This window comes from Monodelphis domestica, chromosome 5, assembly GCF_027887165.1.
Source record: "Monodelphis domestica isolate mMonDom1 chromosome 5, mMonDom1.pri, whole genome shotgun sequence".
NCBI classification, from domain to species: Eukaryota; Metazoa; Chordata; class Mammalia; order Didelphimorphia; family Didelphidae; genus Monodelphis; species Monodelphis domestica.
The window spans coordinates 147,431,632-147,453,785 of NC_077231.1; the positions used below are offsets into that span (position 1 = coordinate 147,431,632).

At 33.4% G+C, this 22,154-nt stretch overlaps 1 protein-coding gene across 4 annotated transcripts in view; it reads right to left on the reverse strand.

Moving 5' to 3' along the window:
* USP6NL (USP6 N-terminal like) overlaps nt 1-22,154 on the reverse strand; it is a 188,410-nt gene that overhangs the window by 152,748 nt on the left and 13,508 nt on the right. For 3 of the 4 annotated variants that reach the window (XM_007503947.3, XM_016425389.2, XM_007503948.3), the window contains exon 2: nt 16,508-16,594. The exons of the other annotated variant lie outside the window; for it this stretch is intronic. In XM_007503947.3, coding sequence (XP_007504009.1) covers nt 16,508-16,511 — 4 coding nt within the window. In that variant the 5' untranslated portion in view covers nt 16,512-16,594. The remainder of the gene's footprint in view (nt 1-16,507; nt 16,595-22,154) is intronic. 4 annotated transcript variants of the gene reach the window in all.

Here is a 22,154-nt window from a genome sequence, read left to right on the forward strand (position 1 = left end):
GGCTTGTCGTGCTCTCCAACCTCTGACCCTCACCTGACATCCAGCTCTCACTTGTGGCTCCCAGTAGCTGCTAGCATGCGGCAGCAGACACACCCCGGGCAACGGCTTCGACAGGCCAGCTAAACCTTGTGAGGGTAGCCATCGGGTCATAGACCCCTGGTGAACCAAGGCTTTGCTCACCCAGCATGTGAAGACTGCTTCGGCTGAACAGACGGAAGAAACCAATAAGAAGGTTCAATGGCTGAGAGGGCGACACAGCAAAGCACTGTGGAGTGCGTAGGGCGTGATGGAGCACAAAGGACAACACGGCCATCCAATGCGGCTAAGGAAGTCTCCAGGTGTAATGACAATTCGTGCCAATGGACCCAGGCTTCCAACGCCAAGAGAGTGTGGGACTATTTCTGTGCAATGACTTTTCCACTTAAATCTCCTTCACCCACAAGTGTCTTTGTGCACTCATCTATACACCATAGATGAAAACGCACAAAGACAATTGTCATCCTCGGTTACGGAGAGACTACTACCATAACCATAACTACAACTAAATAAGAAAAAAAAACTGTCACCACACTAGGGATAAGAACAATTTTAAAATTCAGATTATTATCTGCTAAATAGCAACATAGATATATATTCTATGCCAGATAATCTCATTTCTGATCTATTCCTTTTTTTGGGTTAACAAATCAGTTCATCTTATCTCATTTTTTATCACATCCATATTTGCAATATAGGATATAAATGCCTTGTTGGGATGATAATCCTTGTTGGGATGAAAGTGAATTTAAGATAAGAAATGTTATATATTATAATTATACATTCTCAAAAGCTGAAATTACACATTAAAAACTTGGAAATCTTGCCCTCAGATGTTTTTCTACAAAGCATATATAAATCTCCAATAGATCTTGTTTGAATATTCTAGAATTTTCTATTTTAAACACATACTAATTATGAAACTGAGGGTTTAGAAATGATCACTATCAGTTAAAATGTAATCTTCTTTGGACTAGAAATTTGGAAACTGAGAAAAGTATAATGTTTATTTTGAAGACTAAATAACCTAAAATCTTCCTCCATCTGTCTCCAAACTTTTCTCCTAATGAGCTCAGGAAAAATGCTCTCCCTTTGCTATGCTATCTTGGTGCCACCTCTCACAAAATTTTCCTGTAGGAGGCAGTATTTGAGCTATATTTTAAAGGAAGAAAAGGATTCTATGAGGCAGAATTGAGGGAATACAGTCCAGGTATTGGGCATGATCAGTACAAAGCCAAAGAGATGAACTGTCACATGTGAGTAACAAAGAGACATGTTCAGCTATATTTTAGAAAGGGTAGTAAAGTAAAATGAGGCTTAGAAGATAGGTTGGAACCAGGTTAATTAGAACTTTGAAAATTAATCAAAGGAGTTTATATTTTATTCTTTGGATAGTAAAGAGCAACTAGTATATAATAAGTAGGAGAATGACCTGGTAAGATCTTTACTTTAAAAAAACATTTTAGGTGAAATATGGTTAAAGCTTAATTCTATAGAACACTAGAAGTTCTCTTAAAGAGAGGCAGTACTTACTACTTGAGTGATGGATATTTGGGGCAAGGGGTAATTTTGTACTAATTGTATGTGGTTTCAATGTTATAGAAAACTTCCAAGATGAGAAAATTCCTTCTACCAAAATAGGCTGTCACCTTCTCAGGAACTTAAGAATATTAGTTACCTAGGATACTGAGAGGTTAAGGGGCATGTCCAGAATCACATTACCATTCTATGACACAGGCAGAATCTTCCTAGCTTTAAGGCCAGCTCTCTATCTACTATGCCACCCTGTTTCTTAAGGGTATTCTAAGAAAATTATTCTTTGGCCATAGACAGCTTGCAGATGGCTTTCATGATCAATGTAGTTCAGACAGAGCTCAAGCTAAACAAAGCAGCTTGAAGATCACCAAAGATTTATGCAAAAAGTAACCTTTCTCAACCACAATACAGATATTTTAGGAAATTTGCATATGGACTCTTGTTTCACATTAAAAAATGGTATCCAAGAGAACAGAGATCAAAGTACTTCTTAACAAAAATTCAAAAAGATGTCAATCAAAATTATTTTTGGAATTGAAATTTCTTACTGCCAATTTTGATCACCATCCTAAAAGCTCTATAATAACTGACGCAATCCTATGGTAAAAAAAGGAATTCAATATAATATTCCAACAAAAGTCAATTTTTAAAAATACCCACGTATGTCTTACTATATAAACACATCTATGTGTGTATACTATCATGTTTATTATATTTAATATGCAGACACGTATAGAAACACATAGCCTTCAAGAATCATGGGGAATCAATTCTAAGTTTTCTACCAGGAAAATTTACAAAAATTATAGCACTAATTACTAGAAGGGTGCCTAATGGACCATTCCCCAAAATATAAAGTTGGTAAATGCTTATCTTTAGAATCTTCCTACCTCCTTTCTTTTGTTTACCTGGAATCTGGTGTCAAAATCTATACTTCATTGCTCTAGCCTCATTCTTCTTGATCCATTCAAGCAATGAACTGATTATCTGAGTGCAGTAGCCATCCCAGCCAGATCTTATTAGATTAATTTATAGTAAGGTAGACAAGAAAAGACTTAATCTTCCCAGATGGTATTTACATGGTGAAAAAATAAATATTAAAATAACAATATGCAATTGGTAAAGATTGGTGGAAGATATTTTGGGCAAAACTAACTCTTGGACAGCCTCTTCCCTTAGACTCCCAAGGAGATAGAGGTTCAAAGGATCATAGTCTAATCATGTCAGTTTACAGCTAGAGGTTAAGTCATTTTTCCACAATCACAAAGATAGTCGTAACTGAGTGAGGAATTGAACCTAGTTCTTCTTTCTCCATATCAGATTTCCTTCCTAAACAAGAGTCACTTAACTGTCCTTAACAGTCATTCCACTGTCTTCCCATTGAGGAAAATGAAGTCATTTGCTTGAATTGATTTCTTCTCTCCTGATCTAGTAACTCCCTAATATCATGCCTTGGTATCCCCTCCTTTACCTCAATCTCTAATTTAAAGACAGACAGACAGACAGACAGACACGCGCACACACACACACACACACACACACACACACACACACACAGAAAGAGAGAGAGAGAGAGAGAGAGAGGGAGAGAGAGAGAGAGAGAGAGAGAGAGAGAGAGAGAGAGAGAGGGAGAGACCTGTCTCTTTGACTATGCCAAATCCCATATATATACACATATATCCTTGATACTAATTCCTTCTATTTTCTCTAGCAGAATGCTCTCCCTAATTTCTCACTGTCTCATAGCAGCTTCCCAGGTATGTACAAAATTCCAAATTTCCTCCATCCTCAAAAAAAAAACCCAAAACCTTCATTAGACCACATCTTTCTTGCCAGTTATCATGCTAATTCTTTCCTCTCCTTCTCAGATCAAGTCATTCTCATTGTCAATTGCTTCTAATTCCAGGAGTTCTGAAGCCCCAGTTGTTGTTTAAACCTCATTTTCTATAACTGACTATTCCCTCTTTTTCTGATCTCCTTCAACTTAACCCTGATTAAAATTTCACACTAGTGCTACCCATCCCTTTCACTGTGTTCTCTATCTTTAATTTTCAACCTTTTTATTTCTTGCACTCAGAAAAATTCCTTGGCCATACTTTCTAGTATTTAGAATCATATTCTCCAATCACTAATTGGATGGGAAAGTTGGAATGGTCCTTGTACCCCAGTTCATTTAATATATATTCATCAACCAATTAAGATTCTGAGGGATACTGTCAACTACTGTTCAGAAAGGGCAAATATAAGGGCATGAAGGAGAATGATGTTAATTCCATTAAATTTCCAAAATCACCCTAGTATCTTTAGTCTTCTTGACAAGAATTGCTATAAATCACAGTACCAGTAGGCCTGGTACTCTATCCACTGCATCATCCAGCTTTCCCAGGAAAACTTAGCTCATTTATATATAAAGAACTGAGCTTACAACTGCACTTTCATAGAAGCTTATTTTACACATAATTGTACATACTTCAAATCTTAATTCATGTTTTAAAAAAATTTTGTGTTATAAGGGCATTCTTGGCAAAAGCTTGTTTGGTAATGTCTATCTTTTAGAAGCTAAAAGAAGATGAAATGTAGTATACTTAATAGTCAACACAGGCCAACATACAAAGATAACGCTAGAAGAGAGAAAAAAGATGATGATAATCATCATCTTCATGATGACAAAGCTAGTAGTAGTAGTAATAAATAGTATTTATATTAGTGGTTTAAGTTTTGCCAAGCACAATACCTATTAATTCATTTGATCCTCACTATCTTGGAAGGTTAAATACTATTATTATCTACATGCTCAGATGAGAAAATTAAAACTGAGAAAGATTAGGTGACTTGACCAGGGTCACATGATTAAGTAAGTGAGGTAGGATTCAAACTTAGATCTTCCTGATTATAAGTCCTACATTCTATCCACTTAGATAATTCAATAGGAAATAAAGATTCCAGTAAGCACAAAGGATATTCTTCTAAATAAAAGATGCAAGCTGAAATCTACTGGCTTATTATCTATAATTAATAAATTTCCATTTTAAGTTATTATTTTACTTAGAATCCTTCAAATAAGATTAAAAAATAAGAACAATGACCCATAAGGAGTTGTAATATCTCATCATTTAACTGAAATTCAAAGGTAAAGTGATTCTTACATTTCCTATTTTGACTAATAGTCTAAATTAATTTTTTGGCTTTTAATTAAAGTCATTGCTTTGTAGTTATAAAACTTTTAGGAGTCTACTATGGTTAGAAGCCTAACTTTTCATATAAAAATTTCATGTGTCCTATAAATCTTTAAAACTTAATGAGAATTAGAATTTCAAAGTAGTCATTTGTTCTATTTTTAGCTAATGAACATTTATCAGGTCAAAGAATAAGTAGCGCCATGTTATGAGAAAGAACTAACTTTTTTAAAACATTCCCATTAAAGAGTAAAAAATTAGTTGTGATGAGTTTATATTTTCAAAAAAGAAAACAGAAAATTATACTTTACTTGAATATTTAATATCCAGAAGGTTCCAGAGTTTATGCTACCTCTCTATTGGAGATACCTTTCAGAACAGGGAAACTCATCAAATTAGATGAGGATTCCTCTGTTTACTTCCTTCCCATCTTACAAAAATAAAAAGCTATCAAAACCCTGGCAGAATGAGAGGAAGCATCAGGACCTAGCTAGTCCTCCATTATCTCCATATCTCCTCATCAAAGATCTAGAGAATGAAGCAGGATGAACTCTTATCAGAAAAACCAAAAAAGTCATAGAATCATTTTTCTAGTCCAAGGTGGCTGAGGGAGATAGACAGAGAGGTCTGCAGACACTGGGGAGGAAGTCTGGTCAAAATAGTACCAGGTGGTAGGGAGCATTCCAGCAATTGGGAACTGAGCTAAAGCCTAGAAATGGTCCCAAAACAGGAAGCCTGTGACAGAAAGAGATCTCAGGGGATGGCTGAACAAGGGCTGAATGCAGGAATAGGTAGCACTTGGAAAATCAATCACCCATTAACCAGTTCCAGGTCACAGATCCGGGTTGAAAAAGAACAGTCTAATGTTCTAGCTGTGTTGAATTTTATTTGCAATAATACTGAGCATGATCCAATAAAGCAAAAACTAACTACAAGGCTCTGATCTCCAGAGCAGAAAACATCTCAAACCAAAGCAGAGCTAGCAATTCAGTCACAATGAACCAGTAGAACCTAGATGATGGGCGAGACCAACAGTAGTTAACAGAATTTCCCCACCAGAAACAAGTCAATACACCCAAACCTGAAAAGGGAACTTGGAGAACTCAAACCACCAAAGTAAAGAAGTAGGGTAGGAAAATGAGGAAACAAACAAAAAGAATCCAAACATTAAAAGGTATTATGGCAACAGGGAAACTCAAGACATAAAAAAACTGAAGACAATGACTTGGGAGTGGGGGGTGGGGAAATCTACATGCAAGGCCTCAAAAAAAAAATGTGATCTGGATAGAAATCCAACAATAATTCCTGGAAGCGATAAAAATAAAAGTTAAAAAAAACCTAGAAATGATTTTTAAAACCAAATGAGAGCAAGAGATAAAAGAATGAGAAAATAGGAAGACATTAAGAAAGAAATTATATTGTTTGGGGAAAGATATGAAAGATGCATGTAGTATTAACTACTCAAGAAATAACTCCTAGAAAATTAGAATTGACAAATGAAAGCTAATGATTCCTTGAAATATCAAGAAATAACTAATGTCAAAAGACTGAAAAAAAATAAGAATTGTGAAATATCTCAAAACAAGAATAAATGACCTGTAAACAAATCTACAACAGAGAATTTAAGAGTCATTGGAATACCTGAAAACCAAAGACAAAAAGAGGGGAGGGCACAGATATCATATTACAAGATATTATAAAAGAAAACTGTCAAGATATCTTAAATCAGAGGACAAAGTAAACATGGAAAGGTTCCACTGGTCATCTCTTTGAAAAAAAAAAGAAAAAGGAAAAGGAAAACTCAAGGAACAATACACTCTGAATTTTGAATTCCTAGATCAGAGTTCCTAGGGTCAAGGAAAAATACTGCAAATAGTCAGAAATACAAATTCAAATACAATATTAAAACAAATATTGGCACTAACAGGGAGTGAGGAGTTTGGAATATGCTACTGCAAAGAGCAAAAGATTTAGACTTAAAACCAAGAATCGCCTACTCAACAAAACTGAGCATATTCCAAAAGGAGAGAAAATAGGTCTTTAACACACTAAACAATATTAAACTGTTTACTTTCTTATAAGGGAAGATGATGGAATATCTAAGAACTTAATCACAATCAGGAGTCATGGAAGGAGTTCAATTAGAAAGAAGTCTAGATGTAATTCCACTGTGTTTGGATGATCTCAAAAAAAAAAAGAAGAATGTTAGAGGAAGAGAAATGCACTAGGATTGGGAGGAAAGGTGAGAAAGTATTGGGGAAATTACATGACATGATACTGGATATACAAAGAGGCCTTTATCATATAGGAAGATGGCACTGGAGTAAACCAGATGAAACTTGAATCTCACTTTTATCTGAACTGTTAATAGGAAAGGATATAAGAATACACATTAAAGCACAGATATAGGACAAAAGGAACAGGGTTAAGGGAAAAGTGAGGAATAAGAGGAAGGGTATATTAAGGAAGGCATAAGAAAAAAGGAAAACTGACTTAAAAAGAGGGTAGGAAAAAAGAGGATATGTATAAAACAATACAATGGTGGAAAATACAATTAGTGATCACAAATATGAATGTGAATGGGATGAACTCATTCATAAAACAGAAAGGGATAACAGAAATGATTAGAAACCAGAATCTAAACCTGTTATAAGAAATATATTTGAAAACAGAAAAATACAAAGAGAGGTAAAATAAGGCAAGATAGGTAGGAATCATGATCTTAGACAAAGCAAAATAAAAGATTTTTTTTAACTAATTAAAACAGATAAGGAGGGAAATTACATTTTGCTAAAAGTTATCATAAGCAATAAATAAATACCAATAGAAAACATATCTGCACCAAACATCATAGCATTTAAATACTATAATAAAAAGTTAAATAAGTTACAGGACAAAATAGTCAGGAAAACTAAAATAGAGGGATATCTTGTTTTCCCCTCAGTCCCAGGTATGAACCAAAAGAGAAGATAAGGAGATGAATAGAAAATTAGAATTAGAAAATTTAGATATGAGAGACTTCTGTAGACTATTGAATAGCATGGCACATTCACAAAAACTGACCATTAAGGCATAAAAACCTCTCAAACAAATGGAGAAAAGCATAAATATTAAATGTACCATTTGCTGGCCATGATATAAAAAAAAATTCCATTCAATAAAAAATCCTTGAAGCAAAATTTGAAAATTACATGGAAACTATATTCCTTAATCTGAAATAACAGGTGGGTCCAAGAACAAATTATAGAAACAATAATTTCATTGAAGATAATGACAACAATGAGACACCATACCGAAATTTGTGGGATGTAGCCAAAGCAATCCTTAGGGGAAATTTTAAATATCTCAATTATTTCATAGTAAAAAAAAAATAGTACATGTACAAATTGAGCATGTTAACTAAAAAAAAAACCTAAGCACAGGTAGATGGGTTCAGTGGATAGAGTACCTGGCCTAGAGAGGTCCTCAGTTCTGTATTAAGGAAGAAAAAAGACTCCATTTTGATTGACAGAGACACATGACACAAAATCACATGGGACTCTGGGTTAAGATTCCAAGCAAAGAGATTGGGGGAGGTTTGTCCTAACTGACAACATTTTTTTTTCCTTCTGGAGCAGAAGTAAGTGTGGCTGGTAGCTACAATTTCAACTATAAAAGATACCACTGGTCCTTGAAAGACATCAGCTATGGAGAGGGACTACTTCAGCCAGACTGCAGATTGGCTGGGCTGGAGAGTACAAGGAAGATTCATCTACTTGGCTGGTTGCCGTTACCTTTCCATTTGGACTTTGGCCCATCTTGGACTCAACTTTTTGAGATATTATTTATGTGGGACTTAACTTATTTAGTTTAGGAAGTTAGCCAATAGGATAGTTATTAGTTTTGGGGGATAAGATTTAGAAATTTCCCTTCTCTTTGTTACCCTCATTCCTATCCCATTTCCCCATTAATAAACTCAAAATATTTAGATGTTTACCTCTTGTTTCTTCCCCTTAAACATCCCATAATAACAGTTCAACTCTGGCTTCAGATACTTCCCAGCTGTGTGACCGTGGGCAAATCATTTAACCTCAATTGCCTATCCCATAATACTAGTTTTTGGGGGGGAAATAATGAAAGCAATAAGCAATTAGCTAATTTAATTTTTTTAAGTTTTATTTAATTAAGAATATTTTTTCATGGTTACAAGATTTATATTCTTTCCCTCTCTTCCTCCCAGCCCCCTCCCACAGCCAATACATAATTCCACTGGGTTTTACATGTGTCATTGATCAAGACCTAATTCCTTATTATTGATATTTGCACTAGGGTACATTTAGAGTCTACATTCCCAATCATATCTCCATCAAACCATGTGATCAAGCAGTTGTTTTTCTTCTGTGTTGCTACTTCCACAGTTCTTCCTCTGAATGTGGATAGGGTTCTTTCTCATAAGTCCCTCAGAATTGTCCTGGATCACTGCATTACTGCTAGCAGAGAAGTCCATTACATTCAATTGTACCACAGCGTGTCCATCTCTGTGTATAATGTTCTCTGGTTCTGCTTCTTTCACTCTGCAGCAGGTCCTGAAGATCATTCCAGTTCTGTTTGGACTTATCCTTAGTTAACTTTAGTTTAATTTAGACAATGTTAAGCTTAGAAAATAACTATAGTGGATTAAGTATCTGGGGCAAATAGTAAGATGGTCCATTATCCACTTCATTTCTTCCTTGTTAATAAAGTTATTTAATTTTGTGTTCTCCCTTCCTACAAACCTTTCCCTTTCTCCTAAACTTCCATTCTAACACATGGAATTCCTCCAGTTCATTATTCTTTTGAGCACACTAGTATTCCATAATCAACAGATACTACAATTTGTTCAGCCATTCTCCAATTGAAGGGCATCCCCTCATTTTCCAATTTTTTGCCACCACAAAGAGTGTGGCTATAAATATTTTTGTACAAATATTTTTCCTTATGAACTCTTTGGGGTATAAACCCAGCAGTGGAATGGATGGATCAAAGGGCAGGCAGTCTTTTAAAGCCCTTTGGGCATAGTTCCATACTGTCAATCAGAATGGTTGGATCAATTCAAAACTCCACCAGCAATGCATTAATGTCCCAGCTAATTTAATTCATAAAGAGAAGCAAAGCTAATAACTAGTATCAAAAATAAAGAGGTGAATTCACACCCAATGAAGAAGAAATAAAAGCAGTTATTAGAAACTCTTCTATTCAATATATTCCAATAAAACTGACCATCTAGATAAAATGGGAGAATATTAAAAATATATAAATTGTACAGATTAACAGAATAGGAAATAGTCCTTAAATAATGTTATCTTAGAAAAAGCAACTGAACAATGGACAAATGAACTCCCATATTAAAAAAAAAAGACTAGATAATTTAGAAGAATTCTACCAAATATTGAAAGAGCAACTCCTCCCACTACTACATAAACACTGAAAGAAAAAAAAAAGTAAAGAGACCCAACCAAATTCTTTCTAGGAAACACATAAAATCCTGTGAACATATGTATATACATATATGTGTCTATATGTACTTTTATATATATATCCAATAAATTTCTAAATTTAAAATCACTTCTAAGTGTTCGTTACATAAATGAAAAATTGACTTAACTTTAGAAAGCAAATAATTACTTGAATGTAAACCTTCTGGTTCTCCAATGTAATTTTTAGGAGACTAATAAAATTCAGGAGTACACTATTTTTTGTTAATGTAACAATTGGACAACAGAGTTTAAATATTTCTTCATGTGAAACATAAGAAAGTTCATGTAAAAATAAATTCAGGTAATAGTAAAAATAAAAAAATTAATTTGGATAATATGATGAATGATTAAACTTTTAGTTTGTTGAATTTCTTTGTTACTTATGATGGAATCTCAAAATTGCAAGTATTTTAGATGTTACTTTTCAAAAGAATAATACTTTGACTACTGAATCAAGTTTAGGTTATTAAATTTCAGTGCCTTAAGCACTGTTATTGGCAGTAGTGGCTGAAAAGAATATGATGATACAGTATCAGGTAGAAGTCAATAGTCACAAGGCCAGCCCAAAGCTAATTGTGGGGAAGAGAGCCACACTCTGAAGATCCACACAACCTTCCTTCAGCATGGGAAAAATACATCAAGTTTAATTTACTTCTTTGTAATTTTGACCCATTGCTTCTTCTTCTGCACTCTGGAACCCAGAAGACCAAGTCTAATTTCTCTAACATATAATATCCTTTAAAATATTTAAAGATTAAAGATATGAATAAAGATCTTTAAAGATATTCAAATATTTAAAGATAAAGATAAAGCTATTTAAAGACTTCTCCAACTTTCTCTTTTTTAATCTAAGCTTCCCCAAATCCTTTAACTTAGCTTTATACAGCACGAGCTTAAGGCCCTTCACTTTGTTGGATACCCTTCCCAGGAAATATTCTAGTTTATCAATGTTTTTTATTGTCTTTTTTTTTTAATCTGGTACCTTAAACACAACGCTCCAGATGTAGTCTACTATGCTGAGTACAACAGAATTGTCCCAAGTTCTAAACACAATATTACTCCCTTCTGTAAACATAAAAAAAGAATTATCTATACTAAATTCCATATTTCATTTTAGACCTACACTCAAGGGCATGATTATAAAAATATTAAACAAAATTCAGATTTTAATAAAGTTTTTCAATTTAAAAAAGTCAATAAATCTGTGGTTTGATACCTGAAGTAAGAAGAGAAAGTAAATAGTCCTATTTCCTAGCCATAGTTCATTTGGGAAGCCTTGAATTTGAATCTTGGCTCTGTTATTTAATGGTATCTTATAGGGCCTTGGTCATGTTTTTAATCAATCTGGGCCTCAATTTCTTCACTGAAAAAAAGAAGAGATTGGAACATATAACCTTTAAGCTCCCTTCCAGCTCTAAATTTGTGATCTTTCACACTCCTGTGAAACTTCAGACTTCAGAGAAGGCAGGAAAGAAAAAAGTGACAAGAGAAGCATGTTTCCCAAACTCTCCCCCACCAAAAAACATAACACCAAATTTAAATACTTTTAGTTAAATTATGAAGAGCAAAAAAGATGAAAGTCTTAGGGTGCTTTTGGAAGGAGATTGGTGCTATAATTTAATAGCAATTTCATACTTCTGGGAAACAAGTAGACGATATACAATATCATTCATCACATATATTCACAAAATCAAATTCCCTTTATGCAAAGTGTCTCTTTTTATTCGGTCTAAAAAATGGTATGACAAAGCTTTCCTCAAACTCTGTAGAAATATGATATTGAATTTCATAACCATTTGCAGGAATTGTGAATTTTCTGGCTATAACAGATAATTATCATCACTTTCTAAGCTTTGCTTTCACGTATGTAAGAGAAATGAAAAATACTAAGGTATATATATATGTATATGTATATGTATATGTATATGTATGTGTATATGTATGGATATGTAAGCTTGTAATATCCAAACATATTTTAGAAATATTGAATTCAACATTAATAAAATTAAAAAGTGGATATACTAGAATATTAAGAGGAAAACATCTTTTATTTAATCTACCGCAGTAAGAATTTATTGAGTGATACATTTTGAAACAGATGATAAATATTTGATAATATTAGGTCAAAGGAACCAAACTACACTGTACCTTCTCCTGTTCAATTTCATTAAATTCTCAACTCATGATCCTCTATTTTTCTATTCTTCTAACATATATGTTCAGAGATATATATTTTCTTTCAAGGGAAGTTCTAACTATATCCAACAAATTCTGGTATATTGGTTCGTTGTTATAATAATTTTCTTGAATGATAATTTATATTTGGTGTCACACCTGATTCAGGCCAAATGTGGCATATGAAAAATACACTAGCAGTTGGCTATAATGTACTCTCATTAAGTAGTATTAAGTATAGCTGACTATAAATTAATAAGAGTAGTGACCATTAACTCATCAATCCACCTTCATGCCCTTCTTTATTTTTCACCTGTCTAATGTATTCATCATCCAGTATTATGAGTCACTACATTGCTCTGCTGACCAGACCATTTTACTTTGGAGTAAAATGAGAATATTCCCCTAGATGTCAATAGTTCAAGCCTTATTTCCCTGAATCAAATAAATTAAGTCTCAAGGAAGTTTTTATTACCTTTTCAGGAAAAAAAAAAGTCAATCGTGTTTACATGGCACAAATGTAGCCCCTGACACTATTGTTTTCTATGTTATCTTCTCTAACCCACACCTTTCAGTATAGTACTATTTAATCTCTAATTATGTGTCTTTTGATGGTATGTCCCTAACTGATACAAATTTTATTGCATTGTGCTAAGACATGGTCATGGCATATTGTATAGATCAACAGTTTTCAATCCTGTAAGTCTTCTGACACATGCTAGCTCTATAACTAGACAAATCACTTAATTTCACAGTACTCTAAGCAACTCTCTAAGAATTTAAGCTGCAAAGAAAGTTCTGACCTAAGAAATTTTTATCATTGATACTTCTAGTGCATTTTTCTGATCTGATGTTCCCTATATAACAGTTTTATCCCTATTTCAATGATTTGTAAGGGATTCATATAAAAATTCTCCCTTTTTGTTTTTAGTTCTTTATGATCCAAAACACAATCAAGTTTTGTTTAGGTATTATAATACAATGGGGGGGGAGTACAATTTTTAAAATTCCCACTTTTGAAAATCACCATTTTATATTTATTTTTTAAATATTCTATTGATTCCTCCCAATTTCTTTTTTATTTATTTCTGTTAACTTCGCCTAGATTTTAAAAGGTCATCTTGAGATCACCTACAATTATTGCTTTAGGATCTATCTACCTTTACTGCTCTTCTGTGTTGGAATCAATACTTAGTATTGATTATCTTCTCACACAAAAGATAAAATTTTTTAAATATAATATGTAGAATTTATTATATATTTTGAAAAAAAAAAACAAGTGGATGAAATGGAGATCCACTGATTTATATATTCAAATCTCTTTCTGTGTTCTGCTGCATACATTGAAATGCCCCTTTTGGGGGGTATATAAGCTTAAAAAAATAATCTTTTTTAATTGCCATAACTTTTCCCCCATGAAAAAGTAAGCAACTGAGAGCTGAGAAAATGGAAGTGATTAATATGTATATACAGTGTTTTCTGGAGTTTGGCAATGAAATGCAAAATACAGAACAATGGCTTTGGGAGGTAACAAAATCAAGAAAAAGGTTTTATAAAAGAAGAGAGAGAAAGAGGCATGTTTGACCAAGGAAGGCACCACCAACAAAGACCTTTAAAAAAAGAAAAAGGGAATGATCAAGGTAGTAAAGTCTTAAATGAAATAGGATGAGATGGGACCAAGAGCACAAGTAGTTAGTTGTACAAGGAAAAAAGTCATCAGTATCTTCTTCACAGTATAAAGAAAAAGAGGAGAGCATAAAAAATTATACTGAAAGAGTTTTAAGATGTGGAATAGGGGAAAATGGGAGTTTTAAACCAGCCTCTTTCTCAGCAATGTAAGAGGAGAGCTCCTTTGCTAAAGGGAAGAGAAATAATCTTGAGAAGGCTTGAGAAGGAAAAAAAAATGTGTACAGTAGCCAAAGTTGAAAGCATAATAGAGACAATCAAGAGAAATTAAAATAATTACCATAAAGCAATATGGGCCAAACTGAGGTTACAATAAGAGTTGTGGTCAACCCAGTTAACACAGTTGTGTGATTTTCCTCTAATAGTCTGCAATACTTACATGACAAAAGAGAAGGTACTTGGCAGAGGGAAAGTAGGGTTATCATTTAGCAAAGCAAATAAGCAGTTAAAAATGATATGATATTTTTAATACCTAAGGCATGTATTAGTATTAATGTATTAGAGTTAATATCTACAAAATACTTGCCAAATCTTTGAATACCAGAAAAATATTTGCTCTGTTACAGTGTCTACTCTTTATCAATTGCATAATAGTTGAGAATCTCTTTTGTTAGAGAAGTTTTCTCACCTGAGAAAGTTCCCTTTACTAATGAAATTATACATTAAATCCCTAACCTGAACTTATTTTTTAATTAATATAATTGTCAACTTCCCAAATAGTTTTGCCTTGTTTTACTGAAAGCACAGAAGCAAGTAGGTAGTACAGTGGGATAGAGCACCAGGCCTGGAGCTGGGAAGACTGGGTTCAAATACAGCCTCAAATACTTCTTGTGTGACCCTGGACAAGTCACTTAACTCCAATTACCCAGTCCTTGGCATTCTTCTATCTTGGAACAGATATTAAGACAGAAGTTTGTTTTTGTTTTTTTAATCATGCTTCCTGTTATTCTACTCATCTCAATCCCCAATCTCCTATCTTCCAATTATCATTCTTTTAAGGGACAGCTAGGGGCTCACTGGACAGAGAACCAAGCCTAGAGATGCAAGATCCTGGGTTTCAAATCTGGCCTCAGATACTTCCTACCTCTGTGACCCTGGGCAAGACACTTAACCCCCACTGATTAGTTCATACCATTCTTCTACCTTGAAACGAATATTTAGCATCAATTTAAGATGGAAGGTTAAGGGAGGGAAAACAGAAGGGAAGAAAGAAGGGAGGGAAGGACAATAGAATGAAGAGAGAAAGAGAAGAAGGGAGGGAAGGAAGAAAGGTTTACAGTATCAATACTGTTCTATTCATCAAAAGGCTCATAATATTCAAGGGCTTTATAAAAACAGGGCCTGTGTTTTAATTCTCTCAAGCTACTAACTAAAAAAGAGAACTATCAATCCTACAGTAAAGTTTGCTATATTATAGAACACAAAAATGAACTAAATTTTGAAGTGCTTTTAATATAAAACTCAAATGACATAATGTTGGTTTTATGTTAAGTTTTGATGATTAACCTAATATTTTTATCACCACATATTTGTGAGCTATGGCAAGTGTCCTGCTTTAAAGTCTAGAAATCTTGAACATTATTTGAAAATAAAAAGTATATTTCTAAAAAATAGATAAAATATCTATGGATAAAAAATTTTCAAATTAATATGTGCATGTATTAAGAACATTTGCACACATGTATGCTCTATGTGAATACTTTCCCTAAAGAATAGTCTAATATAATTTTTTCAGTAAAGAAAATTTTGCCAAAATCTGACATTATCAGAGCTCAACAATATGGTTTTATAATTATGGTCAATTCTGAGGTAATATATATGACACAAAATTCAAAAAGATTCAGGAGGAAATATCACTTCCTCCATCTCCATCAAAGGTAATCATGTCATCATGCACTGTTGTTATTTTATAGACTTTAATCTTGCTCAAAGTCAATGCTATGCTGTAATATTAATACCATATTATATCTTGATTATATTTAATAAGAAATATTTGACAAAAGTGGTAACATTCACGATTATTAGTACATATTTTCCACCAAAAATAATTTTCCAAAAGGTAGGAGAAATATAAGTTTAAGATAAAAGGATTACTATAATCCATATAACTGATGCATTAAATTTTCATTACCTGCGAACACAAACTTCTAAAAGTATTAGTCAAAATATTTTTAGATATACTTTTATCTTTTAACAGCTCACTATCTAAAAGGACATCAATTCATCTTAGTTACAAGTGAGATCAAATTTGCAAGTGTATAAAAATCATACTAGCACATAATATAATGGCTTAGCTATTCAAGAAATATTTCCTGCTGTGTCACTGCAACTTAAAATTTAAGACAGCTTTAACAGTAGAGATTCTACTGAGATCTCTAAAATAAAAGAAAGAACTGTACTTACTCATGACGGGAATTATCTCTTTATATCATCCAAGTCAGGTAATAAACTAAGATCTTCTGTCCAAAATTTCTCAAAGGAATACATGTCCTAAACAAGACAGAAAAGCAGCAACATTTTATTTTCAAAACTCTAAAGTTATCATTTTTTTCAAATTTTCTAAAATCATTTAAATATTTAAGTGGTACAGGGAGGATAGCTTTCACTTATGCAGATCATTACAGTACATTAGTTGCTTATATGAAAAAATAGTCATCATCTGATAGCTTAAAATCTGGCCATCTCCAAATTTAGCCAGGCTGATCTTTGATCAGCAGATACACAGCCAATCAAACTCCCTCTACTCAAAGCCCTATAGGTCAGGCAGATCTGATAGAATTTGTGCTCTATTGTCAAAGCCTTCAGGAACCCAAAGATACCTCCACTTCATGATGAGGCAATGGATGACTACTGTAACTGAGGTTCCTAAAATTCAAAGGGGAAGAACTAGCTTCTGTTTCTAAAGGAACACTTACTATAATGTTTTAAAGATAAAATGTTGAATTTATTCTAGCCCTGTAATATCACAATTAACATTTTCCCTTCCCTGTAATAGTTTAATATGAAATAAGGCCTTTAATATAAAACCACTAAATTAAAATTTTAGTAGCCTTGATTCTTCCTAATTCATCCCAGCAAAGCATACACTCCCCATCTAGTGAAAATATTAAACATCACACCTACTGAATCCACTCTGGTTAGATTGAAAGCATTTTTTGGACAAGGAATAATAAGACTAGAATAATCAACATTCATGTGACACTGTACCAAGTAGGATCAGGAAGTTTTGCCTGTGACTTTTCTCTTCTTGGTAAATCTTCCCCCTTAAGTCTCTGCTTTTCTTATTATTTTCCAATTGACTTTTATGTAGTTCTAGAACAAATTTTATGTTTGTTTATTTATGTGTGCCTGTTCAGCCTTTTGCATAATTCTGAAAGAGTAAAGTTCATATGATGCCCATAATCTCATTCCTTCCTCTAAGTTGGGACACTCTTCTTCTCAAGCACCTAAATTAGGAGAAACACTGGGTCCACCCACTATTGTTCCTTTCTATCTTATCACATTCCTCTTTTTACCTCATCCTCTCTTAAAACTCTCAGAACAAACCCAATCCACTCATTGGCCTTAGGTTTTTGGTTGTTTTTTGTTTTTTTTTTTAATTTATTTACTTCCCTCAATATCCTTTGGAAAAGGTTCTGAAGAGACATTTTTTCCCTCTCCCTATTAGATGATTAATCCCATTAATGTATAGACCCTCCCAACTGCTCAAATAAATTTGCCTTTCTTGTATTCTCTTGACTCTTGTCATATGCCTTTTAAAGTTCCTATATAGCTAGTTTTGTCATCAGGAATGCTTGAACATCTTTTATTCTATTAAAGACCTTAGATAAGGTTTATCACTTCCTCTTCTTTCCTCAGTGCAGTAGTTTTTCTTCCTTTTTTTAATTTTTAAAATTAATTTTTAAATTTTAAAAATCTTTTTCAATCAGCTTTTATTTCACTTTTTATCTTGTGATTTATTTCTCTTAAGTATTCATGTAGTCCAGATGGAAAATTCTGTTATGTTTTGGAGTAGGAAGGTTAGTGCTGCTTGGTCTCATTCTGAGTCACCTAGATTACAAATTGATCTCTTCCAACTATGATTTAGGCCCCTGAATAGTGTTAGGGGTTTGGGGTTCCTGGGCATAGGCTGTCCTCACCCAAGTATTTTAGTACTTGTGTGGATCATTATTACTCCCAGTAGTTCTGTACCACTCCAATTATCCCAGACCTCTCTTGCATAGCCCTCCACTCTTACTGCCTTAGGATACAGAACATAGCAAGATACACATCTCTGGCTCATCTCTGGTCATGCCAGAAGGCTACAATCTCATTTGACTGTGCTAGAACTCCATTCTTACTGCCCTAGTCTTCCAAATGTGCATTTTTGTGCATTTTGAGGATAGAAAAAGTTACTAAAAATGTTCATTGATTTCTTGGTCATTATTAAGTCTGGTGTGCTTTCTAGGTTTTTGTTGGAGTAGGTAAGTAGGAGATAAAGTGCCTGCCTCTGCTTAGGCAACAATCTTGGCCAGAAGTCCTTTGCCTAATTTTACATTAATAATGAGTATTTGGACAAAGACATATCTGTAGTTAAATCTATCATGGAATCTTTTATGACTGAAGAACATTTTTAAAGCTGCAATTGGTTTTACCAACTCAAATCCTTTTAAAAAGATTATCAAACACTTCAAAGGACATAATATTCTCTGTGCCTTTCAGTAACCTATGCGACTGCCAAGATGTAGCTGATCAATCAACAAGTAATTATTAAGCACTTACTTTGTTCCAGGCACTGAACTAAGAACTTGAGATACAAGGAAAGACCAAACTACTTCCCACTTACCTGTTTGTGAATGCCAACCTGCTCCTTTCATTTGCTTATCAACAATATATACTATATGTATCTAAACCTGGGAATTCATAAACTTACTTAGCTTATTTTTTATGTTTTGACAATTGCACAGGGTGTCATCAGTTTTAAGAGCTTAAAACCACACACTTCTGGATCACACAGTATTTCAATATAAATTAATCTCCTTTATAATCCTACATTTTTATAATGCATTTACAAACATTATTCTGAGGAGTCTGTGCTTTCAGTTTGCCATGAGGGTTCATGAAACAGAAAAAGGTTAAGAAGTCCTGATCTAAAACATTCTTATAAATATTTTACAAAAGCTGACTTTGGGATCATTACTATCAACAACGGAGGATTTTTTTTTCATTCCTTTGAAATCTTCTCCTTGAGATAGATTCTGAGGCAATCTTTCAGTACTTTCACAAGTTTTCAAAGACTATGCAAGATAAATACTAAGTGCAGGTGGTTCTATTATATTCGAACAAGTACTGTTCCAGAAAAGGTGTAATTCTGCCAAAAGTCCAAGAAACACCCTAAGAACAGAAAGGCTCATACCCAGTAGTTTGGTCAATGGAAAATTAATTATTTGGCTTTGGCAACCCACAAAACAAAGAAAAAGAAATAAAGAACCTCACAGCTATACAGGTTCCCACTCTATTCTCTGTAAGAATGGCGGAGTAGCAAAAGACAGAGGATATTACAAATCACACCATTTTCAAATTATATGGGAAATATTTAACTATAGATACTCTAAATATGAAATCTTTGTGCAATCTTCCTCATCTTTAAAGTGAAGCTGAACTAGATGAAGTCTGAGGTCTCCCCTAGCTCTATATCTATGATTCTGTGAACCTCTGAGTAATGAACTGACCATTACTAACAAAAATAATTTATAAATACTGAGTAACAACTCCATTTAGTGGATACTTAGAACTGAAGTCAGGAAGACCTGGATTCAAATCCAAAGTCAGATATTTATTGAATATTTAACTCTGGACAACTCAAATTCTCTGAACCTTAGTTCCCTCAACTATAAAGAGATTAGATTCAATGACCTTTAAGGTCCCTTCCAGCTCTATATGATCCCATTTATGTTCTTACCATAAATGAAACCAAAAGAGAAAAAAAGTTAAGGTAAATGGAAGGCTGAATTACAGGTTCTTCTTGCAGAAGCAAACAAAGGAGTTGTTAAGTGTGTGTTTCATCATATTTTCAAAGGCAACAAGGATGTCATTTCATGGTATACAAGATCACCTCCTTTTACAGAGTTCATAAAGAATATAAACAATAAAAATAACCATAAAGATAATTAATTTTCACACTAACTTATAATGCAGAGGATGAAGAGAAATTCTAAAGAACCTGATAAAATAATTCAAACCAAACCAAATAATTTCAGTATGAAAGATAAGATAATGAAAAATGTAGACTCTGGTTTTCAGACTACACAAAAGCCGAGATATCATGAATATTTTCTTCCAGAATAGAGGCAGACGACACTGGGGATGAAAAACACTTAACAACATCACCAAATAAAAAGAAAAGAAACAGACATCCTAAGAGTAAAATAGAAGCAGCTAGGTGGCTCAGAACCAGGCCTAAAGATGGGAGATCCTGAGTTTGAATCTGGCCTCAAATATTTCCTACTTGTGTGACCTTGGGCAAGTCATTTAACCCTAATTGCCTAATCCTTGCCATTCATCTGCCTTGGAACCAATACTTAGTATTGATTCTAAGACAGAAGATAAGGGTTTAAAATGAAAAGTAAATAGTATAATAGTATACTATAATATAAATAGTATAAGTCGTCACTGTGTATATGGCCAAATCATCTAAGAGAACAAGGACTAAAATTAATATGAAAATGGAAGACTAAAGAGTAGTGGACAATTATAAACAAATGCAACAACTTCAACTTAACCTGGTTAGTCAGACAATAAGTATTTATTAAGTATCCACTATGTGTCAGGCACTGTGATAAGAGCAGGATATTAAAAGTTTGGGCACTGAAATACATTAGAAGGAGAAATGACACTTGGGAAAAGTAAATTAACAGTATTTGAACCAGATCAAATATACATTAAAGATATATATATTTAAAGTAGCACTCTCTTTTTAGTAATATAGAAATTAGAGGAAAGTAGCATGTAATTAAAGTAACATTTCAGCATTGTTCTAAATAGACACCTTTGAGTTTTTAACTAAGATGTGAGAAAATCTATGACAATTTCAATCATAATCACTAATAACTTTATGAAGGTGCTCCATGAGGAGCACAAACTATGAAACTATTTTCATTAATTTTTTAAGTCCCTGTATCTATCACTAGAACAATGGCTCAATCTCAATTCATTAAAATAACATAATACCAATATCTTCTTCAGTACCTTCCATCCTATTAAAACAAATGAATACTCCAAGTAAGTTGAATATTTTCTTAAAAAGTGGCTGCTACCTCTCTATATGTCCTTACCCTTCCCAGGATAAATATATAAAATGTATAAACTTATTTGCAAAGTGAAAAGCAAGAATTAGAATTAGAATGTAAATTGTTAACTGGAAAGAATATTTGCAACAAATGCCCCTGATAAAGACCTGATATCCAAGACATGAAAGGGATTCACAAATGCACAAAAAACCATTCCCCAATAGATAAATTGCTGAAGGATATGAAGAGGCAGTTTTCAAAAGAAGAAATCCAAATTATCAATGGTCTTATAAAAAAATGCTCCAAAGCATTAATAAGACAAATATAAATGAAAGCAACTTTGAGGTTCTACCATTTAAATATTTGCACAAATATATTGTTTTTAAATGATTGGAGGCAGTCTGGTAAGCCAAGACATTACTATACTAAAGTTATATTTACCCAACCATCCTTGAAGCAATTATTATTATACCATGAACCTCTCTCCCCAGTCACTAAACTGTGCATATCCTTTGAACAAGACTACACTTGGCATATATCTCCTAAAGGTCAAAGACAAAGAGAAAATCCATGCACAAATATTTATAGTAACATTTTATTGTTGTTGTAGCAAATGAACGGAATGAAAGTGATTGTCCATCATATATACTGAACACATTTTAGTATATGAAACTAAGAGATCAGAGGATTAGAGATAGAAGGAACACTCTCCTTTTACATATGAAGAAAGTGAGGCACTGAGAGACTAAATGGGTTCAGGGTTCAAAAGGACATCTTACTCA